At 39.0% G+C, this 27,549-nt stretch overlaps 1 protein-coding gene across 1 annotated transcript in view; it reads left to right on the plus strand.

The window, feature by feature from the left end:
- LOC104159338 (triple functional domain protein-like) overlaps positions 1-27,549 on the plus strand; it is a gene marked incomplete at its 3' end in the record, with an annotated part of 112,206 nt that overhangs the window by 33,486 nt on the left and 51,171 nt on the right. Inside the window, 5 exon segments of the mRNA XM_009697220.1 lie at positions 205-435; positions 7,717-7,839; positions 14,033-14,224; positions 23,816-23,985; positions 24,906-25,080. Coding sequence (XP_009695522.1) covers positions 205-435; positions 7,717-7,839; positions 14,033-14,224; positions 23,816-23,985; positions 24,906-25,080 — 891 coding nt within the window.

Here is a 27,549-nt window from a genome sequence, read left to right on the forward strand (position 1 = left end):
TGGTGGGGGAAGTCTTCTCCCCCCCCCCCCCCCCCCATAACAGCTGCATGTACTCATGCCTGGAATAAAAAAATCTTCATCACTGTTCACGGAGTTCTTAAAGACATCTAAAATGGGGAGAGGGGGAGAGGGAGTGGGGAATTAAATAATAGTCTAATGAGCTTTTGACAAGACAGGTAATTCTTCGTCCTTTCTGGTGGTCAGGTGAGCCAAGATGGAAAGTCACTGCTTGACAAACTTCAGAGACCTTTGACTCCTGGGAGTTCTGATTCCCTCACCGCTTCTGCCAACTACTCAAAAGCAGTTCATCATGTTCTGGATGTCATCCATGAAGTACTGCACCACCAGCGCCAGCTGGAAAATATTTGGCAGCATCGAAAGGTCCGCTTGCACCAGCGGCTTCAACTGTGCGTTTTTCAACAGGATGTTCAACAGGTAGGTTTTCTTTCATGTTGTCTAAATGCCTTTGTACTCTGTCAGCCTGTGATTTGAAGCTGGTTGCATTGACAGGTGGGTTTTGATTCCTAAACCCCATGTTATTTCGTTCAACAATTGAATAGTTGCATGGGATTACTGATTCCAAGTTTTGTGTGTTATCAGAGGATACTGGCTATTATGGGTAGAAATTATATTCATAAGTTAGCTCTACTTAATTTTTTTTTCTTAAATTAATTTCTTTACTTAAAGTCAGGATGAAAAAGACTTTTATTATAAACAGCTATTCTGAGCTTGTGCTGGAAGCTGACATTCACAGTCTAGGTAAAATTCTGGGTTTGAAATGTCAGAAGAACTTCTAGGAGTAACATGCAAGAAATTAACAGTGTTATTCTGTAACAAACTTTTAGTTTCAAATCCTCAGTTATACTTAATCAAGTTTCTTTAAAACCTGAGAGTAGTATATTAAAGAGGTATAAAAATTACGGATAAGATTACTTTCTGACAGTGACGCTGTTCTTGGATTAATAGTTATTGACTGCCATATTTTCATTCTGATGATGACATCCATAAAAGTTAGTAATTAAGTTCAGGCATTTATATCGCTGACATACCTTTAGTTTAAAAAGGTAAAGCTGTACAGAATTCTTTTGTTGATAGATTTTTAATAAACAGAAAATGTTTGCCTTAGGCTACAGTTGACAGAGACATTAGTAATTTGTCACTTAATAGCTCGTCCTCATAAAAAAGTAAAGATGGCCAGTATTTGCTGATCATATTCTCTCATTTCAATGTAAAGGTGTTCACAAATCACGAACTTCCGAATGGGGTTTTTGGATAGCCAGTCATACATTCTGGTTAAACTAATGTTGTTTCTTCCAAATTAGTTGCGCTTTAAGCCAAATTTCTTGTACTTACCTGTTTCCAGAAGATGCTGGATGTGAGCAGTTGGGAGTGAAATAACCGGTTTTCCGTCATTTACAGTAGTTGAAAAAGATACTTAATTCAGGCAGATGGTGGGCAGAGTGAGCAATCTTGTTAGCTCAACTTTCTTCTATACACAGTGCCTATCTCTTCATGTAAGTTAAAGAAACAAGTATTTTTTTAAGCAGTAATTTAAGTGTAAAATTATTAAGACTTTATTACTTAATTTTTTGTGTAAAAAGAGGCATATATTGAAAAGCAGGCAGTTGTCCAACTTCTCAACACTCAGATGTGATGAAGGATGCAGAAAGGCACGAAGAATGTTAACTGACAAAAAAAGTAAAAGAAAGCAGAGTCAATGTTATGAACGGTCAGGAAGGGCATAGAAAACCAAGCTGAAAACACTGTTGCCATTATATAAATCTTAGAGGCTCTTCATCAAGATTACTACATAAATAGTAGATAGGAGGGTCCAGTGCTGGTACTTGCATCAGTAGTCAGTGAAGGGCATTTGTCAAAATTGAGGAGGCACAGCCCACAAACCAATCGCCTCTTAAACTTAAAAGGCTCCATAAGGAATCTACAGAAACAGAAATTAACACAGTGGTTTGCTTCTCCTAGGGGAAAAATGTAGGTCCTCTCAATGGTAACCTAGTGCCAACAAGTGCAGATTGGATCCTGGAACTTTCTCCTCTACTTTGAATTCAATTAGAGTAGGACCTACTTAGGCAACCTAGGCCAAGTGATCTCCTGAGGTTATTTGCCAGATATATAATTCAAGTTTCAGGCCTGTAGGCCAGGCTGCAGGCAGTTTATTTCCTGCGCGAAGGTGTTCGTTAAATGCTACAGAGAATCTTACTGTGCTGTTCTACTCCTTGCCTTTATTATCTTGGGAGTCATAAAATGTTTGTAAGAAATTCTCATTTTCTGCTTCTTCCTAAGTCATGGTTCTCGAAGCGGAGGAGTTAGCTCTGAGACTGCTTTGTTCTTTGAAGTTGGCAAATAACCCTTCATTAGACTCAAGTCATTGTAGAGTCACCACCAGATTCTTTGGCAAGAAACTGGATTTTTGTTCTCTGTGTGAGACCTGTCAGCCCTGTACATTTAACGTCAAATAGTCACAGGTTTGAGAACAAGAATAGACAACTTTACCTATTTTTATAACTTCCAGTATTAAGAATGTTATCCAAATCATGCACATGGATTGTGAGTATACCAGAAGTTTTCAGTAAGAACCAATTGGCTCAAGAGGGTTAATCCGTCTGGGCTCATTATTCCGTACATGCTTTACCTACTAATTGGAGAAGCTTCTTTCTTCCTGTTTGTGCTTCTGGTTTCTTTGTGTGCTTTCCAAGGCAGACCTTGCATTACAATACCAACATATCCTTTTGACAATTTGAAGCTGCAGCCTTTGGTGCTAATGCATGTCCTTATCAACCACTTTAGATTTCAAACTACATCTTATGTACAGAGATGCAGCCCCTGCTTGCCATGTTCCTAAGCTCTTCCCTTAATATCCAGTAGTTATCACTGCCAGAGACTGGATTGTCCTTTGCTTCATCCCAGTAGTGGCCTTTAACATCCACGTTGGAGGATTCTGAAATGTTGCACGTGGAAGTAAAGCTCTCTGTTATGTTACATAACTTTCAGGTATTGGTGTATTTCGGGTACTGCCTTATGAATCACAATGTAAATTGTCGTTAGTGTTCCCTTTCGTAAGACAACTTTTCGTACTTACATTTCAGCGCAGATCATGCTGTAAGACAACGATAATTCAACATCCGTACCAGACAAATTAATGTAATAGTCAGGAGCAGGTGCCTTAAAGATAGTGGCAAGTGCATAATAGTATTTCCCTGAAATAGCATTGTTTTGGCAGATTGTAGCTCCCTCAGCTTTGAAAACCCATCAGGGAAAAAAGTGATCTTGAATAATAAGGATTCTTTTTTCTTGCAAAACAAAACCAGAACAACCTTACCAGTTCAACTAATTTATTTGAGAGATGTGAGCTCTTCAATTGAATAACCATTGACACCATTCAGTGCATGAAATTACTTGGTTTTGAGGTATTCGTTAAATTTATATGCAAGACCATTCTGGAATGGTTTATGTAGAGCTCCAAAGCAACTTTCTAAAATACTTCAGTTTTCATTTGCACTTTCTTTCTTAGTCTTTGCTCAAACCTTAAAAAATTCAACTAAGATTATCTAGCATGATTTAGAAACTAGCATGAAAACCTTTTGTCTTTATTGTCAGTAAAGTTAAATGTGGATTTTTCTTTTTTTTTTTTAATGTCAAAATAAACTAAGTGCAGTGCTCTTCCACTGTATATAGTTAAACTGTACATAGTGCCAAGCAACCAAGTGCATTGTAAGTGAATGTATAACTGTCCTTCAGCATGACTCTGAATTCCTCCTCTTCCCTCTGCTGGCTTCATTTTCTGCTGGATTAATGAAATAAATCAATTCATGGAAGTGTTAAGTGAGTGACAGAGCTGAGTTGGAGGAGGAAATTGGCTGTGTTGAGCTGGTTCTTCATTTTGTGTTACTTCCACTTTAGAAAACTGATTTCTTTTTTTCTTCTGTCTTGTATGATCAGTATTGGGAAAGTGTTTCTAGTGAAGCTTTCCAAATCAACAAAAACACTGTGGTACTAGCTGTGTACGCCAAGAATCTTCTGCTAATTTCTTGGAGCAAATAGTAAGGAAAGAAGCGCATGAATTATTAAGAGTAGTAGATAAGATGTGAATTACAGCAAATCTGAAATTTGAAATGTGAAAACCTGTGACGACAGAACCTGAATGGAATTCTGAGTTTGATGTTAGATAGCAGAAACATGCCAAGAGATCTAGTTCCTGATTAGTTTGTATATTAACACCAAAACCAGAGGGTGTTTATTTTAATTTAGGAAAAAAATGTCAGGTCATTAAGTATTACATTCAATTGTTGAAAATAGCCCTTCTAATGTAAAACATGCTAATAAAAGTATAATTTTATGTTTAAGAATTAATGTGCATACCAAGTGGATAATACATGCCAGCCTTTCATCTAAGGAAAGGAGGTGACTGAGGATTCTGGTATGAGGCAATAAAGCAGACTTGCAATAGTAACATGGGGTTTTGTGCTGCCAGGCCATGAAACGTCAAAATTGATCATGAAGATAATGTTTCTGGTAGAGTGATACTGCTGACACTTGTGTGGTGAAAGTTTTGGGGCCTGAAAAACACTCCTGATGGCTTGCAAGCCAGAGATTAGTAAATCATTCTTGTAATGGTTTGTTGTTCTTTTTTTTGTTTTGGTTTGTTTTTTTTTTCCCCAAAACATGTATTTATTAGGTCTTACTGAGCTTGAGAGTCTTCTCTTTGTCCGTTCTGGATAAATATGCTGCTTCTCTTTCCTTGATCTGCCTGCCTCAAAGACTCCATCCAAGTTTTTGTGGTAACAGGCACTTGTTTCAGCCTTGGCTAATGAAGAGTGAGCCAAAAATGCTTGCTACTTGCTCAGCATCAACGTAATACTTGCCACTGGGTGATTCCCTTGTGACTTTTGGAGGCAGTTCCAGTGTAAAATGGTTCTTTTGAGGAGAGAATATTTCCACATTTTAGCTATCTGAAGACTACAAATGCAGAGATTTCCATCTTCCCATTCTGAATGTTATGTCAGCAGTAAGTAAGTGGTGGAGATCAGAAAAGTAAGCGTGTGCAAAGTAAGTAAAGGGGTGGGGGGTAAGGACTGAATAATAATGTGGGAAAGACTAGTGAAAATGAGCACATTGAATCTACAAAAGATCAGATTGTTTATTTCTGCAAGCAACATATGCAAAACACATATTTTACAGCCATGAACAATGAATTGTCAAAATGAAGCTATGTTTCCATAGTTGCTTCTTCTATAATATATTCAGTATTGGTGCTAGAAAAAGAAACATTTTTCTAGATCCTGTGTGGGCATAAGGATGACTCTGCTGAGACTGCAGTTAGAGCTTAGTTGCATTGTTAAAGCAACTTACTGCAGTGGAGGATAATATTATTCACCCTTTCACTGACAAGTATTGAGCCTCTTAAACTCCTGTGTATTACTGAACTACCAGAGTGAATTCTGTGTGCTTTCAGCATTAGTAGGAGTCCTTAGTGGGTTTGTATGATGGTTTCTGTAACTCTTGCCTCTCCCAGGAAGAGGAAGAAGATGCATCAATGAAGTTGCTAAATGGCTAATATCAGTGCCAGCTAATGGTGTTGTCCTTTGGTTGAAGTGGTACGCAAAAGCTCTCACCGACAGGCAAGAGCAAACCTTGACTTTACTGTGCCTTTATGTGCTGTGAAATTCTCGAATAAAAGAGTGCTTCCTTGGTTTTGTGAAGAATCAAGATAAGAAGGCTGAGTACTTGTAAGACTTGTATTCATACTGATTTCACTTAGAGGCAGCAATGTTTCTCTAGTTGCCTGGTTTATGTCATGATCTGTGTACTGGATTTCTGTAACAATTTCTTCTCTTGAGAAGTTACTGAGCATTGTTTGGAGCAAAAATCATTCTCCCTGGGCTGCTTTCTGCTTTTCATCCCATGGTTTCTGGGACAGATTTTGCTGTTGAGTTAATTTGTTAGCTTGTAACTGTTAGTAGTCTCCAGAGTCCAGTCTAATTCTCTCAGGTAAACTTGTTTCTTTTTAGTTCTTTTTATAATGAGAAAAGCAGAGTAGTCTCCTGAAACTAATCAAAAGCATTGATAATACAAACTTTACAGATAACTGAGGCCATGTTCAGCTGCTCACTCTACTTTCTCTGATCAATACTTCCCTTGAAAGAAGCAAATGAAACTTTACATTGACCTAACATACAATAATATGCTTTTGGCAATACTTTCTAGGAAAAACAAACATTGCACAAATTGAAGTACAGAGATTTAGTGAAGTGTTGGTGATTTGAGATGGCTGTATTATGTGGTATTATGGGATTGTTTGTTGTTTTGAAGATGTCCAGTAAGAAAGAGTTTGCAGACCAAAAAAATTCTAACAGTCAAGATAAGTGAGAAAATCACACCAGATGGTTTCATTTTTCTGCTAAAGAAAGCATGGATGTTTTGTATGGGAATAGTGTGTGGGATTACATGTGTATTGAATGTAGCCTTGAGTGATGTTGCGGGAATGGCTTTCAACTCTGGAAGTAAGAAAGAAAAAAAAAAAGTCTTTAGTTACACTCAGTGTCAAATGCTTTCAGTACAGGAAAAGGGGGGGAAAAAAAACCCAACTTCAGGAATGTAAAGGACACCAGTAGATAAGAAGAGATATAAGATACAGGTTTCTGACAGGTATATTCAAAACAATACAAAATGCTCAGGTTTTAAAGAAGAACAAACACTGGAGATAAATATTAGGTAAAGTATTCCTCACCACTACATAAATACTGTATAAAAATCGTTAGCTGACGTAAGAAAATTGCTTATATGCAGTTGTCTTTAATTCTGAACAGCATTCTTAAACCTCTGAGTATCTTCCAAAGAATTGAATACCGTATGCAAGTTAGCTAATGAATGAATGAAGATATGGCTAAGATGTATTAGTTTGGAGACAGACCAGATGTTTTCATTTGTTCACTCATCAGAAACTTGGTATGTGTGCAGTAATCCTTTGTGTTAACTGGGAGGAACTAATTACACATACAGTTTTTACTATTTATAAAGCTGTCAGCACAGTTGTTGTGGTAGAAGCTTTAATGCCCTTAAAATGTCTTCCATTCCTCACTTTTCCAGCTATAAAATTTACAATACACAGTTATGGCTATGTGATGCTTTGAGGAGATGCTTCTTCAGAATTGGGACAAAATCCTTCATATACTCTGAATGCAGATATTGTCATTTGTGTCATAATGATTTCAACTCAATTTTACTGTATTAAAAATTCTACTACTGAATCTTTCTTCTCGACTTAATATGTAGGAGAAGTGACTTCTCATCTAAAATAAAACTTCACTGTTTTATTTACCAGCATTGTTGGGGAATGTGCAAACTCCAGTAGTGTTACATTACAGAAAAATGTCAACTGAAGCCATAAACGTATTACAGAGAGACGCTCAGAAGGGGTCTAGTCACTTGGATCAGATTGCTGTCAAATTGATGAATGTGTAGAAATGAAGTTGTCCTTGCTAGGCTTCAAAATAAACATATAATATTAAATCATATGATTTAGCTAGTTCAAGCTAGTTATTGCCTTGAGAAAAGTTAATAAAATGTAATTCATGTCGTTCAATGGTAACACTGTGTTTTAATCCAACAGCCCCTTTACAGCTTGTAGTTTCTTGAATAGTTGTCTTTTTGTTGCAAGGTCCACTCAGAGTTTTTGTGTGTCTCTTTTCTGTACCACAGGTGTTGGATTGGATTGAAAACCATGGAGAAGCTTTTCTTAGCAAACATACTGGAGTGGGAAAATCCTTGCATCGGGCTAGAGCTTTGCAGAAACGCCATGAAGACTTTGAAGAGGTTGCGCAGGTAAAAACAATCACATGAAGGACTGTACACTTGTCATGGAAATATATGAAAAAATTCCTGCTCTGGCTCTGAAGGGCTGGGCAGAGGGAGCTCCGCTACAAAAAATTCAGTTCCAAGAATGGACTGTTTGTTTCTGTTGCAAGCTTTTATTTCATTTCTCCTTTGTGTTCCAGCTTCAATAAGAAAAAGACAAACTTCCACAGTCCTACAGAGAGTGAGAGCCTTGAAGCCCAACAGAGCTGCTGCTGCTATTATTATTTTTAAAAGCATGCTTTCAAATGTTGCAGAAGAATGAAAGCTCTCCTTTTAAAGTAACTTAATTCCATGGGATTCTAGGATTTAAACTTTTGTGCAGCCTGTAAGAGGGTAGAGATGAATTGAAAGCCCTGCTTCCTGACTTTAAGCTTGGGGAGCTCCCAAATCCCCGCAACAGTCTGGGGTGGAAGGGGGGGGAATCCTAAGAAGCCAGGTGAGCCAGCAAAACAGCCACCCTGGCTGTGGGTTTCTTCTTTAAATACAGTTGAGTTTGTATATGCCCTCCTGTTCTGAATTGCTGATACCAGTGCTTTTTTCATAGGAAGGCTCTGATTTTAACCTTAAGTGGAACTGATAGTAGAACTTCAAAACACACTTTTCTGTGAAAGAGTCAAGCTGAAAGAAACAGAGATACTAAGGAATACAGGGAGCATAACAAGAGGAGGCTGATTTGGGTGGCAGCCCTGAAAATGGAGTTTGAGGTGAATAAAACCCATGAGAGGCTGAGGGCTAGAATCCTCCCCATTGGTAACATGCACTGTCTGTCCAGTCTTAATGATTGGTAAGAATAAACATCTCTAAGATTCATCAAGAAAAATCTCATTAAGGTAGGGTTGATACAGTGGTCCTTCAGTCAAAACAGAAGACACATTATTAGAAAATGCTTAAGTGACATGCAGGAGCTCAGCAGTGACACCTACTATGGCAGATGCATCAGAATTGTGTTTACAGATTGCCTGTTTAATGGATGATCAAGCTCTTAATAACATCTTATTGAAAATAGTCTTAGAGCACTCCAGTGATTGAGGACTTGAAATAGCATCAGATAGCTTCCTCAATATTGATTTCCTATAAAATTTTCCAAAATAATAACCATTGTTAGTTTTGTATATACACATGCTGGATTTTCCATATGCATGCCTAGTACTTTGCTTTTAGTAAAATCTGTGATATTTTCCATGTGGAAATACTTATTTTTCTGGGTCAGACAAGCAAGGCTCTATTTCCATAAGATACTTAACAAAACCTGAATGATCTCATACTTAATACTGTGTTATTTGAGCAAAGAAGAAAAAAAAAAAAGTTTGAGTAACCAAAGGGGGTGAAGTGTGTAGAACTGTTAGTGGGATGCAAACTGTTAAAAAAGTATCTTGTTAATTTGCATTGTACTTTAAAGTAGAAAGTTGTAAAGCAAATACTTAGCAAAAACTTCCTAAAACTGAGTGTTACTAGAGTTTAAAATGATCCCTTTAGGGGGTGGGTGGAATTTCTATTTTTGGAGATAATGAAAACTTAGACTGGTCAAAGAACTTAAATATACTACAGGGGACTATCTTCCTCTGACAGAAAGATGGACAAAATGATCTAATAAGTGTTATTTTTTCCTCTCTTAACTCTTGAATGTGTAGCGACTGCCAAGAGAGGCACACCCTCTGAGTTGTTCCTCTTAACTTACTCTAAAACTGAATGCAAGCAGGCCCCAAAAGGCATTCAAAAATTGATGTTATAAGGAAGATTGTGTTCAAGACAGCAATCTGCAGTCCTTGCTAAAGCATGAATAACTATCAGATGATTTATTCTCTACCTACATTTCTGGTTGTTCCAGATATTTGTTGTGTTTTGGTTTTGGTTTTTTTGTTGTTGTTGTTTTGGGGATTTTTGTTGTGTTTTGTTGCGCTTTTTTTTTTTTTTTTTTTTTTGGTTCCCCAATAGCACCCTGGGCATAATCAGGGGTTTTCAGTCAGCTCTAGTCAGAAGTTGAGAGGAAGCAATGTCAAGTGAACTGTCAGTGACATGGCAATGTTTTATCAAATGCAGGGAGCCAACAGTAATGTTGAAATGTCCCTGATCAGAGGCTAACTCCTGATTTTGAGGGGAGAGAAAATTATATTTCTTTTTTCTTCCCTTCTGCTTCATTCTTCATTCTTTTGTACTGTGAATGAGGTGCCAATTCCTCAGCAGCATTCAAAGAGAAGTTAAAATAAGCTTTGTGTCGAATAGAAAAGATATTCCAGAGTCAGTGGGCTGTGGGCTCACAAATTATTCACTTTGAAATCCATGTGAAATGAAGGCTTGTTTTTCTTTATTTGGCGCTTTTTGTTACCACTACAGAACACTAGATAGTTGACTGAGTTTTGACTAATAATCCTCCCTAAATTCTGATGTATTGACTTTGCTACACATACACACTTTGACTTGCACCCACTATTGTGAAGTTGTGTTGCTCTTTTCCTGTGAAACCTGCCCAGTTCACTTTCTACTTACCCTTTTTTTTTCTTCTTTTTTTTTCCCCCTCTCACCATGATCGTCTTTGTATCCGTGAGGCCATTTAGTCCAAGTGTCAAGACTCCAAATTTTGACATAACTGATTCACTTATAGGCACAGATTTTCAGATTAGAAGCACTGGATGCAGATCAATGGTGTGGTTGTACTTCCCCATGCATTTTTATATGAAATTCTAAGTCAGCTTCTCCTTTTTCAACTATGATCAATGTCTACTTTTTGACAGTAGTCTGTGCTCAAAAAACGTCAAGGGTGTATGGCAAGAATTAACTAATGGGATCTTTTTCCACAAGTAAGTTCTTTTCTCCATGTACAGACTGCATCTGAGTAAAGAACTCAAGTTGTCTTGGTGCAAGAAACACACAAGAAAGATTCTTCCAAACCTTGTTTGAATACACCTGTAATTTCCCTACCCCTGCCAGTTCCAACCTCCTTTAAGGTTATGTATTTGAACGGGTTCTTAACTTTACCCGTGAATGACTGTAATACATGAAGCTAAAGGTCCATGTTTTACAGTATCTTGTGGCCATCACCAGGTGCATAAAGAAAAAGGACTGTATGTTTAAAAAGTTACCTTTACAGCCCCAGTTGTCTGGACCTATTTGGTATGTGGAACTGAAGGATGTATCAGAACCAGTGTTTAATAGTCACTGATGGACTTTTCTTCCCTTAATTAGGCTAGCTAATTTTTGAACCCGTTTATGCTCTTGGAATGTATGCCAGATCCTGTGGCAACGAGTTTTGCAATGTAATTGCTCCTTAGATGAAAAGTACTTTTTCATTTTAAGTGTGTTGTCTGATGCTTAAATATGATAGCATCCACTGTTTTTAATGAGTAATCTATCTTAATTTTCTCTGCCTTTAATGATTTGTATACTGCTGTTAATCTCTCTCCATCCGTGTGTGTGTGTGTCTCTCTTCCCCCTCCATAGTGCAGTAAACTCCAGTTTGTATGAAACTCAGTCCATACCTCCAGTCACTTCTGTTGCTGTATTTATTGTCAGTAGTACTAATTTCTGCACTAGTCTCTTAAATTTAACCTTTGACTTTTCCGTGATCTATCACTACATAGGCTTTCTAAAAATGCGGTGTTTGTTTTTTCTGAAGAATATGTAGAGAAGGTTTCTCAACAGGAAGACTGGGAAAGTGATGGGATATGTTGTTGGGGAAGGTGATTAAACTCTCCGTTAAGGAGAGTCTTTCAGCATTTTGGAGAAGAATGCCTATTAAAGACTCAAATATTGTTGATCATGCCTTGGGGCATAAAGGGATGTACTAGAGGACTTCTTAAAGCTCTTACCGGGCTGATTCTTTTCCACTGGGATTTGGCGAGGGTGTGCTAGTGGAGACATTCTGAAGACGTATTAATCTGTTTCAAAACTCTTATGTTGAATTTGTCACCATGAAGGCTCCTCTGTCAATTTAGGAAACTGGCATAAGCAGCTTCAAGGGAGGACTGCAACTCTTTCTGACTAACCTTCTAACTGGTGGCTGCCCCTTGGGACCAACATTTTGAAAATCTTCACATTACTACTGTTTTTCCTTTGAGCATTGTTTAGAAGTAAGCAGAGAGTTGGGAAAGGTGGTAGTTAGTACAGCACACCTATTTGCTGCAATTTCTATTCCAAAGGGCTGTTATTATCTACCAAGATAAATATTTATATTATATTTCAGCTCTACTTGAAAGAGAAATTTTAGTGATAAGGCATGTGTCTGTTGTTAAAGTTTGAGAATTGCAACCCCTTTTGAAGCAGCATCTAGGTTGTGATCATTTCTAAGTACAGGCAGTTCACTATCCAGTTTACAGAAGGAGAAGCCTGATGTGCCTGGGCCTGTGTTACATGGAAGGTACTCCTGGAATTCATAAACAATGCTTCACATGTGAGATAAAGTTTTCATTAAAATAGGAAACTTCTGTTTCAGGCATCTGCAACTGGGTGTGGCTGTCTGGGTTGATGAAGTAGTTGTTCGAGGAGTGCCTTCAGGCTCTTCAGCCTTGCCCCTTGAACACATGTGAACTGCGACCCTGGAAGTCAAACACCAAAGCTCAGATCAGAGCATGTTCTGGGCCAACATGGCCTAAGCCAGCGATCTGGAGCGTTGAGCAGTGTGCTCCCCACTGAAAAGGGTAGGCGTAGGTTGGTCTTTGCAAGCTTTCCCAAGGAAACTTGGGAGGAGTTCTCTACCTCTCAGTGCAATTAGAAAGCTGAAGGAAGGACTAAGATGCACATAACCAAAATCAAGGAGCAGCATGGATTTAATTCCTCACATAAATAGATAGTAACAAGTGAAGGGGGAACTGCCCCCAAATAGATGAAAGCTGCACTGAGTCATGTAATCTGTCCTGAGCTTGCCTGGTAATTTGCTTGAGGCCCTGGAGAAGAGCTCTTATTTCTTGCCCCTTAGTTGAGTTTTAGGGCTGGGCTTGGATTTGACTTTGTGGATATTGTAATGTTATTTAGAGGTTTGATACTATATTTATGGCAAAGAAAAACACATTTGCATAGGCTTAATTTATCTTGGCAAGCAGTGTTTTTACCTGACGTAATTGAGGTTGGGAGAAGACGGAAGGGCAGAAGGGAAAAGAGAAAAGTGCAGTTTATATTGTCAAGAGTTTTTTTTTTTTGTAAATAGTCTGTGGTACAAACTTATCAGGGGACCTGATGTGACATAAGCAAAGCCGCTTTACTGTAGACTCTGTTTTCTCCAGAGTTTAACATCCTTCTATGCTTTCTTGATGACTTGGTTTGGAGAACCATTCTAAGTCATGAACACCCAAATTTAGGCTCAAAAAGAGGACTCAAATTATAGCAAATGTTTGGAATCAGTCCTGTTTTGAGTTAATGAGAAAGATATGGATGCAAGCTGCAAGTTCTAAGCTTTAAGAGTTGTTAAACATCGCTCTCTTCTTTGGACCATAGCGTGCTCAGCACATCAGGTACAAGGCTTCTCCCATTCTATTTTCTGCTTTGACCCAAGTCTCTTATAGGACTGCTGATCTGCATTTGTTAATCCTAGGACGTATTGGGATGATATTCCACTCTGACAGTCAACCATAGTTGACTTCTAAATCTTCCTCTGTTGCTGCTGTTTCACAAATGATGATCCACTTGACACATCAGTTTTGGATAGCTCACTTCTGTAAGGATGGAGAGAAATTTTCTCTGTGCCTGGTCACTTTCCACTTTACTGCTGGATGTGTGGATTTGATGCTAAGTGTCTCTACCAGCAGCTAGGACTTTCTCACTTCTAGTAATACACATTTGAAAAGTCTTCTGGCCATGACAGTAGTGATTTTTCCAGTATTGAAATAGATCAGTTTGCAAGTAATTAGACATTAGACATCAGCCTAAGCTGATCTCTGTTCTAGTTGTGAATATAAAATACTAATTCCAAGGAAGAATGAATAGGCTCCGAAGTTCTGGATTGAGGAAACATTTGAATAGACATACATAAGGAGCTAAGGAATGAATTTATTCACAGTTAAATGAAAAAGTATCTAGAAATATAACAAAAGATTATGTTCTGCTACCTTTAAAAAAAAAAAAAATTCCAAAGACCTTTTTGTCTGTTTTCATTAGTGAAGTGGCTTTAAAACATACTCACTGAATTTTCTTTCATTTAATCCTGTGAAACTAACTTATTTCTCTACAGAACACATACACCAATGCAGATAAGCTCCTAGAAGCAGCTGAACAGCTCGCTCAGACTGGGGAGTGTGACCCAGAGGAGATTTATCAAGCTGCCCATCAGCTCGAAGACAGGATACAGGATTTTGTTAGACGTGTGGAGCAACGCAAGATCTTGCTGGACATGTCTGTGTCCTTTCACACTCACGTTAAAGAGGTAAAACTGCTGCTGAGTCATGATCATAACTTTAAGCCTTGAAACCGATAATGCCCAATAACTTTCATTGTTAGAACCTTACCATAGGAAGTCATGAAACTCCTATTGTATGATGAGTTTTGGTTTGTAATTCACTGCGGATTAGGGGCTGGGGTAGGGTGGTTGTTTTGTTTGTTTGTTTATTTTTTTATTTTATTTTCTTCCTTCACAAGCAGCTTCTACCTCCATTGTTGTACAAGTACACGTACTTGTTCAGTCACAGGGAGGGTGGGAGGGTCAGATCAAGGAACTGATACAGCTAAAAGACAGCATTGCAGGGGGAGATACTGTGCACTTTTTGGTTTTTTTAATCCAACCAGCTCTCCAGTGCAGTTAAGTGAGTTGTCAGACACATGGTTAGACTGACATGGTTCAGGAGACTGAAAAGCATGGCAAAGGCACAAGGCTACTTAAGGCAACCCTGCTGCCTGGAGAGACTTTGTTTTCTTTCTCTGTTTTACACGTTTCATTTTGGTCTTGTATGTTGATGGCTCTTAACAACCTAAAGAACTTATCTGATAGTGACAATAGTTTGCCTCATGTTTGCAATTTTTAGTCTCCTTCAAAGGTTGAACTGATACACCAGGAAACAGAAAATTCAGCCAAACGCACTTAATTTTCAGCCAGATCAGTTTTCTGCTCCGGTTCAGAACACAGATCATATGAATTTGTAAGCTCATGGGAGAGGGTGGAATAGGCTAGAGCAAGAATAAGGACTTCAGTAAGAGGTTCTAGTTAAAGGTAGCGGCAAATTTTGACAACTGTAGATTACTTGTTTTCTGTTTAGACCTCATGTTAAATCTTCTCACTGCTCAAACTAGGTGAAAAATATGAAAGGCTTCTGGATCACAGCATGTCAGACTGTCTTCCTTCCCTTCACCCTATATCTAGAAATGATCTGTTCAGTGAGGAAGTACAGTATTCATAGTAGCTTCTTCAGCAAAACCTTGTAGAAGATAAGGGTGGGAGTTTTTTTGTATGCGAAACATCTGCTTTGCACTTGAAACAAATGCACAAGGCAGTTGGTTTGAAGGAGGTCAGGACTGAATTAATTTTTTAGCTCTAGACATGAGTACATAGCTCCCCCATCAGTTTTCTGTTAGATGCTTCCCTGCCGATATTCTCCTAGAACTCTGCTTGTTTAAACAAAACATAAATGCTGTATCGTAAGCTGTTCTTAGAGGGCAACTTTTTTGTTTCACTTCTCTCAAGCACATAGTGCTGTTCCATTACATGTTGTGAAGCATAGGAGCAGTCAGCTGCTGAAACATATTCATTGTTCCTATAGATTTCTTCATTACCTGTTTTTCTTAGCATCGAGAAGAGTGGCTGGAGTGGTATTTAAATAGGTACAGTTGGTTGTAGTGATGAAAGACAGAGACTGTAAAAGGATTTGCACGGAAAGGGCTTTAAAAAAATCCAGAAAACTGAAAGGCAGACTGATCTGTGAGTCGCTGTTGAGTAATTCTGGGAGGCTGATCCAGATGTGCTGGAATGTTGCCACTACTCCCTAGATAATAATGTTTTATTGAAAAAAAAGATATTTTGTATCTTGATTTATTTCTTTGGGAAAATGGACATTATTTTGACCCTGTAAGTGCACACAGCTGTTATATGGCAGCCTCTTTCTAGCCTGGACTTTGGGGGAAAGTACTGTGGCTGATGTACATATGTTGATTTTTTTGTTGTTTTTGTCATGTTGCTGACCTTTATACCTAATAAAGCAAGGGAAATTAAAAAGAGTACTTATTTATATAACCAAGGCTATTTTTTTATTTATTTGCATTCCACTTAAAAATACAGATGAGGGAGAAGCAGGTGGTTCATACTGAGTAGACTAGTCCTGTGGTTAAGGTGCAAAGAAATAGCAAGCACAAAGCTGTCTTATGCTTTCTGTATTCTGATCTGTTTTCAAGAGCATGTTGTTTGTTATCAAACATGCATGTGGAGTGCTGAGAAGGCATCACAAAGCAGATGGAAGATAAAAATGCCCTAAACCTGAAAGTCATCCATGCTTTGTTGGCAGGAGAATTGCATTCATCCTGCAGGATGTGGGAAGTCGCTGAATAAATCAGTGCATACCTGTAAGCACGTAACCTTTCTGCTGTATGGTGGAGTAAAGAAATTAATGCGCATGCTTAGCTAGTGAAGAGAGGAGTTCAAGTAGTAGGATAATATGCTAGTTGTTGAACTGGAAAGAGATGCTTCAGTTTAAAAAAAAAAAATCCAAACAAACCACTCTGAACAAATCAAAACGCCACCAATGCGTTTTGCCCCTCAACTATTCAGGGTGAATTTTGTTTCCTGTATCTTTTTTGTGTTTTTCTGGTCTAAAAAACAGGCATGAGGAATAAAACCCCTGTTTGCGTGTGACAGTTTGAAGGGACCCACAGAGCTGAGAAGAGCCTGGTGATCTGAGTTGTTGGCTGTTTTAAGGCTTTGAAATCTGGCTCCAATATCCATTCCAATCCCTTGATTTTTTGAAGTAGGATGTTTTGTTGTGTTTTATTCTCTTCCCCAGAAATATTTCATGTTGAATGAATGCTCCTCATCTGGATGACAGCATTCCAACACTACTTCTCCTCTGTAGCTTTACATAACCTTTATACTTGAACAGAATTTGCCTGCAACTTTTCCCAGCTTCCCTAGGTAGCATCAGCCCTGCAGTGTCTGCACTGGACTGTTACTCTGTTCGCGCCAAGTAAATCAGCACAGTTCTACTTTCAGAAGCAGCATGCTTGCCCCAAAAGCAATAGATCGACTTGACATGTTCTGGAAGTAACAAACTTTTGCTATACCTGTGCACAAAGCAGCTGTGTAGTATGTGTGCAGCAGCCTGTTAATGATGCACATTGGAAATGCTGGCTCTTTAACATTTCCAGAAGCTCTGTAGCCAGGTGGCTATAAGCTGGTAGAGCTCCTTGTGGCTTATAAACATCAGAAAACAATGTACGGGTTCTTGGACTCCTCATGGACTAACCTCAATAGAACATATTTCTCATTGGGGAAAAAAAGGATGTGTTCAGGGAAGCCAGAAATATGATGTTATGTAATGATATTGCCATTACTCATTTTGCTTAATGGTGATCCAAGAAAATCAGTTGCTTGCTGTATATAAATTGTGATTCTATGCTGTTATGTTATTACTAGTTTTAAGTTTGTACGGTTGTGAATATTGATTTTTAGTTCCCGTGCAAACAGTGAGAAATTTCAATGTGTAAGCCAAATTTTTCAGTAAGTGCTGTACTGAAGTTAAGTCATGCACTGGCAAGCTTTGAAAGTGTTTGGGGCCATAAATACCGCTATCAGAATCTTTGCATTGAAAGTACTGTGTCCTGGCAGGTTCCCAGCCTGAGGATGGATAAAATGCAACTGAACATCTAAAACTGACCATTGCAAGACAGTGAATCCCTTATGGCTTTTGTGCCTTTTCACATTTAATACTAGGGCGAGGGACAAGGTGAGAAAAAAATTGCACGGATAAAAGATATATTTCCTAAATGAACAATTATCATAAAAGGTTGTGTGCAGAACGTAGGAGCAAGAGTCAGAATAGTCTTTGCTGTAAAATCTATTGCCAAGTAGAGATGAACGGGATTTTGGTCTGAATTCATATTCTTCCATACACATACATACAGAGACACATACACATACACTCTCTCCGAAATGGCTCCCTCAGCATCTGTGAGTGGGAAGATTGAAATCCTGGCCAAGCCAGGTGTTTGTAGTAGTGCCAAAGTAGAGCAACAGATATTTTCCTAACTGGAGTCAAGTGTGGGAATACACATCAGGCTTGACTGTATGTGGAAGAGTGTGATCTCTTAAGAGCCTGTTGGCTTTTTGCATATAAACTCTTGTGTGTATTCTGACAAGTTGTTTATAAAATAGCTCAGAGTGCTTTTTATGTATACACAATATGCTTAATACTGTTACTAGATGTCTCTTTTCTTTTTCTTGTCTTACTCAAACTAAATTTTGCACCAGAGTAGACTGAGGTTGAAACAAAGAAAAGGGAAGTGGAATTGGCTAAGATTTCTAAATGCAAAACCTCACTGTTCCTGAACAGAAGTAACGAAACAGTAGTCTGTGCAAGCTGTTGAAGGACGGTGGCACCGTTTTGAGGATGCTTTGCTCTGCCCATAATGCTGCAGATTCATTCACATCCAGCTATGAGGCATGTGTATTTGATTCACAAAAGCTTGTTGATAATTGTCTTGCTCTGTCTCATAACTCACTGCTAGAAATGTGTCCTCCTTTGCGTTATCCGGTATGGAACGGTGTCCATCCATGCAGCCTTTCATTCATTTCATCTCAGGGTGGGCCCTGAGGTGACAAACCTGCTCTTCTGGTTACCTGTCACTCCTGAGTATTTGAACCTTCTGTGCTGGTGGTCTACAGGTTAAATTTGGATCATAACAAGGCTGCTCTCTCCTCTGTGTGCCCTTTCCAGGCAGCAGAACAGCTTTTGGATGCCCCCATCTAAGTGTGAAGGCTACGTCCCTTGGGCTTTTGTGCATCTCTGATACTATTATCACGTCATTATAGTGCAGCAATGCTCAATGTGATGGGTCTGGCAAAATGTATAAAGTGCAGTATCTAGTCAGTACTTTGATGTGCCAGTTATCTTGAATCTGAGCGTTCAGGAGGACAGTTTTTAAATCTTTAAAGAGAAACATACTCAGTGGCAGCACAGTAAAGTGTGTGTGTGGTTTACTGGTTTGGTAGGAGTGGAATCCAGTTACCCAGCACAGATTTTCTTTCTTGAGTCTTTCATTGCTGGTAGCTACTTTGCTTGAAAAAAGAGATCAAATTTAAGTCCACGCACTACTGAAATAGCACTAAGTGTTTGAGAAGTGAGGCAGAAATAGGCCTGTAAATGCATGAAGCTATGGTATAGGCATTTTTGTCTTCTTCAGTTAAGAAATGGGATGAATGCTAACAGGGTAGTAGTAGTAGTAGTAGATGTAATTTTAGAAGATGTGTGAAACTTCATTTCGCTTCAAGGATGAATTTATTCTGAATAGGAAATTGATTTCATTATAACCGTAGAATAGATAGGGACATTTGAAGCTTTAAAAAATAATTATACCTAATTTTCAAAAAATATGCATGCATTTAATATCTTGAATGTCACTGAAAGACTCTGGAAGACAAACTCGGGGGGGTGTAACACCTTACAATTTTTGTTTTTAAAAAGATGCAGTTTTTGTCTACCGCATGTCCTGAAAGCCAAAGCTTACAGGCACACACCAGCCCCTTTTTATTCCCCGATATACTTGTTAGGGAATACTATTGCAACATTTGGCCCTGTACAAATAATAGCTCCTTCAACAACTGTGCCTGTGGTAATACACATACTGTAACACTGCTGACGGGCAGGGGCAGAAAGAGGAATCGGCATTTTTTACGTGCAGAAACTGTGCCTTTCTCTGTCTTAGCCTGCTGAAAAGGCTGACTGCATATTCAAAATTATTATAGAAATGAAATTAAAATAAATTATGAACAAGTGTGATGGACATTTTACCCTAATAAAAGAACTCTGTGCACTTGGGAAGGTATTTACTGAAAAATAATTGTTCTCTGATTATATTCAGCAAAATACAGTAGGGTCTTATTTAGCTGCAGTCTTTCAGGAGATTGCCGGGATGAGTCTTAAATGGATAGAGGCCCATGATGGAAACACTGAAACTTCCAGGATGTTGCAGACAATTAAAATAATACCATCTCAGTGACTAATGGCATGCTCCCAAGAACTTAGGAAAGAGGTAACACAGGATGCAGGCTTGTTCAAGCAGATGTTTCTTAGTCTGTGCTATATTTAGATCAAGAAAAAAAATCTGCTGGGTGAAACATTTGCCTGTCAGGGATTCAGAATTTGATTTCCCTCTCCAATTTTAATTCTGATAAGATGTGAAGAGCGGATGAAAAGAGCAGAGAGCTGCCTCCTGTGACTGGATTGAGTTATTTATACGGTTTTCTCTCTGTATGTTAGAACTGTCTTGCTGCTGGATAAAATTCTTACTGAGGTCACAGGACTCGGTGGTTTGTTTAGGGATCTTTGTGCTGCTGCTTTTACAGAGAATAGGAAAAAACATGGCTGGAAGGTCCTCAAAAGTTCACACCACGAGAAAGTGAATAGTTTTTTAATGACAAGTTTGTTTTGTGGTGTTGTTTTTTTTTTTTTTCCTCCCACTGGATTTTTGTTGCCAAGCTCTCTCTTATGGAATAATGAGTTACCTTAGAAAGTCATTGCACTATAAAATCTGCAGTTCTGCACTGCTGAATGCGTATGGGTAAGCTCCAGTCTCTGTTCATCCCCTGCTGTAAACTGTTCGCTTTCTTTTGGCTTTGCTGTGCAACCTTGTACTGTCTTCATCCTTAGTTTTGTATCTGAAAACAAGGTAATTTATGTCATTTCTAGTATGTCCAGTGCTCATTCTGTTTTTAAAGCTGTATATAAGCCAGCTGGCTATTGCCACCCATTATGAATTAAGGTCCTCTCAGTAAATTGCATGAACTTCTACCCAGCTTTAATAACCTGACAGTTTTGTTCATCTGTGGTGGCTTTATTCTAACTTCTGTGTATAAGCATCGAGGTTATTTTGAGGGGAAGCTATTTCTCAAAAACTCACTTGGTGGAAAAGTGTAAAAAGCTTATTTGGTAATATATTAGAGTAACTTTTGCTATGGAAGTGTCACAGAGCTGTTTAGTCACTTCAGAAATGGCTTAAATTGTTCCACTTTCAACAGCATATGAATCACAGCTGGGCAAGTAATGCATACTAATTACTCTCCTTCTCTTTCTGCACATTCGTAAAATGTTTTTCCTTCCCAACCAGTAGGCAATTCAGCTAACGAACTAGGCAAATGCAATGTATTTTTGAGCCCTTTGGTACCTTGGGGGTGAGATACCATGCTTATGATCATGCCGTGCTGACCAGGCACTAAGCCAGTCGGCATAACCCTTTGTTGTGCTAGTGCCCATATCCTTCTGCTCTAGGCAAGTGTTGCTTTGAACTGGCTACGCAGAGGGAAAGGTCTGCTTGTTCTGTGTTGGCTTGGTCTCCAGCACCCAGGGTGAGCTTTAAGGGAAGTATTCGCATGCACAGTACATCACCAGCCCAGCGCTTCTGAGTTTTGTTGCTCCTGCCAGGTCCTCTCCTCCCAGTTATAGACGTGGCTGAAGCATCTGTGGAGAATAAGAAATGCAGAGGTGAGGCGTCCTCTGTACGTCTGACACAACCCAGTTGCAAAAGATGTATTGGAAAAAATTGAAGTGGTTCTTAGACGTGTCTTGAGCTGCAGTACAGGTGCTTGCAAGGAAGCTAAGGGGCAGATTTGATATAGTCCAAGAGAATCAAAATGGTTTTAATCCCAGTTTGTCTGTGATAGACATCTCTGAAAATTGGGCCTTTTATAGACAATGCATTAATCATGGAGTGTAGAGGGCTTCTAGCCAGCACCAAACACATTAGATCTGCAGGCAACAGTGAAGTGTTACTCTCAAATGAATATATTTGCACAGTGGCAAGCTGCACTGCTTGTGTGCATGCACCAGCTCACTTGGAAGGTCTCTAACATGGTGCCCTCTTATTATGGTTTAGCCGTAAACTTCATAAGCTAAGAGAGGAATAAAAACATGTCCTCTGGGCATTGAAACCTGAGTAAAGTTTTCAGGTTGTATTGTCAGGCTTCTTGCTCTTAAGTTTTATTTATCTTGAAGTGAAATTTGCATTCCTAAGGATGCATTTCGGAAAAAAAAAATAAAAATTGAATGCTGCATTGAGTTATGCTGGAATGAATGTTGATGAGTGCTTTTGACCCACTTGGTAAGTTCTGTTGATTTGTGCCCCTTTTAATAAGAAAGACTGCTGTGGCTTGAACCTGCAGTGTTTACAGCTATGGAGTTGCATTCAAATTTGAGACAGGCATTGTCTTTGAAGCATATGAGTAGTCAAAATAACTATGTATAAATATGCAGTTCCCTTTGGGGGGGTAGTAGATTTGTAGAAGTGAGTCTGGTTAAATGTCATGAATTCTTCCCAATTGTGAAAATTTAGCCTATAGCTTGATTAAGTCAAAACCTACCTCAGGAAGCATGTAAGGCTCTAAGATATGAAAACTAGCATTTGGTTTTAAAATAAAGCTTCAAAGGCACCAATTAATCAAGATCTAGAACCTTTACTAAATTTTCTATTGTAATGTAGCTCTTTTGGTAGTTAGGAAACCTTTATGATCAGATACAAACAGCAGCATGAAATGGGTATTTCTGTAGAAAATGTTAAGCAAACAAATAAAGAAGACATTTGTTTCTCTGTCTTTTGAAGTTAAGCCATTTTTTCTTACTGTCTGTGTTTTAACTATGTTAACCTTTTAATTAGGCTTGAAGTTAATAAAGCCTATTTGTGTCTAAAATGTATAAAGGCAGAGATTAGAATGTAGTCAAAAGACCTTAATACTTTCAATCAGATCAGAGTTATTCTTTCAGGATAAAAACTAAATTCTAATCCTTGTTCTTGGAATCACAGCATTTGGGATGTGATGGTACAATAGAGAGGCCGTACCCGGTTTGAACGCTTCCTGTGAGAGCGGCTGTCTCACCGTGCTGTTAGTGCTGCTCACAGGAGTGCTGCAGGAGACAGCCGTGCTCCCTCTCTTAAAGCGGTGGTTTTATTACGTGCACAATAGATGGCTAATGTTTTGCTGATTAATAATTTTCACGCAGTGCTTAGGATGCAACAGCTTGCCTCGTAGAATTGTGGAAAAGAACACAGTAGGGTTCAAGTGACCAGTGGTGATACCTAGCTAGCATGTACGTAGGGATTTTTGCGTAAGCTGCGGTGCGTGGGCAGTTCTGAAGAGGGGTATGTGCATGTGTTAAGTGGGGGGGGAAACGTTGAATTAACTACTGGAATTACTTATGGTGATTTTTGTTGTAATAGTGCAAAACTGAAATCAAGAGGGTAAACACCGTAGCTGTAGAGATCACAATAGGAAAATAACTTCTCACATCTGATTTATCTCTACTTTATTTTCTGAAATACCCTTTTCTTCTTCCTTTTTTTGAAGGCCACTGAAAAGCGTTATGTTGTCTGTGTGCATGTCGGCCTGGCAGTGTAAATTTGATGGTGGCTACAATACATCTCCCTTCCTTCCTTCCTTCCTTCCTCCCTTCTCTCGGGGAGTGTTACCATAGCATTTCCCTCCCAGGGACTCTCGCGCAGAGCCGCAGATGGGATTCTCGCTATGAACTCTGTGCTGCTCAGTCGGATACACTCAGTACTGTAGAAGGAAAATGGGAAAGAAAGGGTGACTTAGCAACACGGGTAAAGCTTTCCTGGTATTTCCAAGAAGAGAAACCCTTATTTGAAAGAAAGGCCCGTTCTCATTAAATTGAGGATGGGATTTTTCTATGAAGAAAAACAAATCCTGTTTCTCTCCCCCACCTCAGACTGTTATCTCTTGTCCAGGAAGATTGATTTGGAATAGTGACTGCCTGATCCTGGGGCTTACGTTTTGGTTCTTGTTTTTTTCCCCGCCTCTCTCCTTTAGCTGTGGACATGGCTTGAAGAGCTACAGAAAGAACTGCTTGATGATGTTTATGCTGAATCTGTGGAGGCTGTCCAAGACCTGATTAAACGTTTTGGTCAGCAACAACAGACCACTCTGCAGGTTACAGTCAATGTCATAAAAGAAGGTGAAGATCTTATACAGCAACTAAGGTAAAACAAATTTTTATTTAAAGCTCTTCTGGTGTATGTCTGATATTCTGTGGGGCTCTTTCTGTTTTGTGAGTAGAGATGATGACTGCAAGATATGACCTATAAATAAAACTTGTAAATCTTAGGATTACAATGATGCTTCATGCTGTACTGATGGTCTCTAACCCTCTGTTTACAGGAAGCTCAGCTTATAAACACTACCTCCACAAGAAGGAGATTTTATTTACATGAACAACCTTTTTTGATAGGAGCAGTCGTATGTCTTTGTAGTCTGACACACAGGGATTCACAGCATTTTGAGTTCTGAGCAGCAACCTTTTAATAAAGAGCCACTTGAAATTGTTTTGCAGGCTGATAAGTAACTTTACTGTAGTAAGGACCATCAGTTTGCAGTGCATTTCATTCAGTAACAATCTAAATAGATTTAGACCCCAGCTGCACTGGTTCATATCCCCTTTACTGCAGGAGCTGATATTATCGTATCTTAATTTACAAGTTTTTATACTAAAGGTAAGATTAAGTAATTTCTTTTTGTTATCTAATTTTTTTTTTCATTACCAAGAAGGGTCAGTAAATAGTTATCATATGCCACTTCCTTTTCACAATAAAAGAGTTTGTCTCTGGTTCTAAATGTTATTCTTCCTGTAAACAGAATGTCCTTAAATGTTGAATTAGTCAAAAAATAAAAGTAATCTAATTTCCTAATGCTTTTTCAAGTACTAAAACGTAATCTGGACTTCTGTTAACAAGGACATGCAGACTTAGCTTTCATGTAATACAGGTTGCACTGCCCGTATCTGAAACAGTCTTACATTTGGTGGTCATGTATAGCATCCAAATTGCATGTGGTTTATTTTTTTAATAATACTCTTTTTTCTTTTTCTTTTTTTTCCTCTTCCCTCTCTCTCTACTTTGAATAGGGATTCTGCCATTTCTAGTAACAAGACGCCCCATAACAGCTCGATCAACCACATAGAGACAGTCCTGCAACAGCTGGATGAGGCCCAGTCTCAGATGGAGGAGCTTTTTCAAGAACGCAAGATCAAGCTTGAGCTGTTTCTGCAGCTCCGCATATTTGAAAGAGATGCAATAGATGTGAGTGTCTGCTCTTGGAGTTGCACTGCACTTAGCCTCTTGTGTAGGAATGTTTATGCTGAGATTGCTGTGTAGTTGCATTGGCATATGGCTCAAATGACTGACAGATTCTGACCTGAACTAAGGCTTTTGTCTTGTATGTGAAAGTGTCAGGAGAGTGCAGAGCTGAGCTTTTTGATATTAACTCAAACTCTGATTGGCTCCCAGGGCACCTTTAAGCAAGTGTCTTGTAAAATCGTAATGTGCCAATTTCTTCACCTGGTAAGTTTGGTTTGGATATCAAGCTACCTTGATATAACTAGTATACTTACAGTTAATATGAATAAGACTTGCAAGATGGTTTAGTACAACTCTGAACTGTTGCTTTGTAGTAACACCCCTCTTCTCTTTCTTTTCCAAATCGCAGTCTTTTTTTCAGTTGGCAACTGCAAAAGTGGTGTTTGGAATTCTGTTTTGATCTTCAGTGATGTTGTGTGGGCTGGTTGTCTTTTTTTTTTTAAATAAGATTATTTTCCACCTCTGAAAATAGTGCAAAAGCAGTTGTAGTGCCATACCCCTGCAAAACTTCAGGAAGTTTTGAGACTGTCCGCATTTTGGAGGAGGGTTACAGCTTATCAGTCTGCAAGTTACTGTGCATGTGCAGGGACATGTATACAAACAGACATGAAACTTGACATGGAGCTTCAGTTAATAGAGTTGCATTATAAAGCTGCTAGCTATGTTCGTATGATTTTTGTAAACCCACTAGTGCTGTATACAGTGACTGAAACTGAGTCGGTGCCTCAGAAGGTTCAGGGTTAACCATTGGTAAATGATCCTGTTTGAGTATATAATGGCTTATCTCGAGACTCTGGAAACTGATAATTTTACCCCTTCGCTTGTATGTAGTAAAAGATGGAACTGTTGGTTAGGTATGAATGATGTAAGGGGAAAAGAGGCAGCAGCAGAAGTGATATTAGGTTTGGGGTTTTGGGGGGTTTTTTTTGGTTTTATTTTCCTTAAAATCAGGATTAGATACCATTGCTGAAGTGTGGTTTAGCTAAGCGCATTGTTAGGTGCAGTGCGGGAATTAGGCAGACACAGTTCCTTGATCCGTGCCCATAGAGGAAGTGAGAGTGTGCGCTCTACAGTAGTAACAGCTGTGGTGTAAGGGAAGGCTAAGAAGGTTCTCTGTTTTGCAATTCACAGTAGTCTGCAGAGAGTTTGCTACTTTGATTATGTGAGAGTAGCTGTCTTGAGTATGCAAGGGAAAGATTTTGGCAGAATTGTGATTGCAATCATTAGTTGGATCAGTGGTGTATGTGGAGGAACATAAAAGATATCCCCTTCTATAGGATTGTCGGCAATTTTACGATCTCTGCAGAAATGATCTGCAGTGCTCAATATCTATGTGATGTTGTCAGAACACTTTTTTCTGAGGAAATGGCAGCCGTTGGGGACAAGGCATACCAAGAAAATTAGTGGAAGTATTAGGTTAAAGGTTTGAGTGGAGTTCATGATTAAGGTGATTGCTCTCTGCTGTAGGTTACATAAACCAGGATTCTGCAATAGGAGAAGGCTGGTTGCAGGAGCCCTGCTTTGCAGATGTGTTCTAGTCCTTCAGTGCAGGACAGCATCTATAAGGATAGTAGTACTTCTGTGTATGTTGTTTGGTGATGCCCTTAGGATTTTGCACTGGAAAGCTGCAAACCCTAACTTGACAGATCTTGCTTTCTCTAAAGCTGACACTTTGGCAGATCAACATAAAGCAAAGTATCAATTACCTTATTGAAGAAGTTAGTGTATTTTGTTGATATGCTGTCTCTGTACCAAGACCTCTCTCTGCTTCCTCAGCAAAGCATGCTTCTCTTTTCCCTCGCCCTGGAGGCAGACATCTGTTCGGAAACTTCCAGGAAGAAAATGCAGGGAGTAGCTCCAGGTCAGTTTGAAAGCAGAAGCTCTGCTGAAGTAACATGATAGTGAGGAGGAGCCAGATGCCAGCTAGGAACTTGCAGACCTTGTTTTGACCTCCTCCTTTGTCGAGGATTTTGTGTGATTGGTCCAGTCAATTAAAACTTGGCTGTAGGGGCAGTTCACTCAGGGAAGCATCCTGTGAGGACAGTTTTTCTGGAAGGCAAGTAGTGTTTCTAGCTTGTCTTACTGCTTGCAAAATAACATGGGCTAAAACGGGACAAAGGGTTCCCCTAGCACTGCAGGGTCGTACCATGCAGCTGTGGTTCTGGGGACAGTGGTGAGATTTGCTGGCAGTGTTACTCCTCTTCTTGTCCTTAGTCTTCCCTTATTATTCGCTGATAAAATACTCTATTTCTTTTAGTTGCTGTCATTTATTCTATAACCTTTCAGATTCTCCCGCTCTTCTGAAATTGCTGTAACTGCAGCACTATCTCTTGTTTTGCCCTTTGCTCTTGGTTTTTAAACTTGACCTTCTCTATCCTCTGTAGGCTTTTAAGTGCCATTGGTCATGAGCTA

Source organism: Cariama cristata, unplaced genomic scaffold (assembly GCF_000690535.1).
Source record: "Cariama cristata isolate BGI_N322 unplaced genomic scaffold, ASM69053v1 scaffold233, whole genome shotgun sequence".
NCBI lineage: Eukaryota > Metazoa > Chordata > Aves > Cariamiformes > Cariamidae > Cariama > Cariama cristata.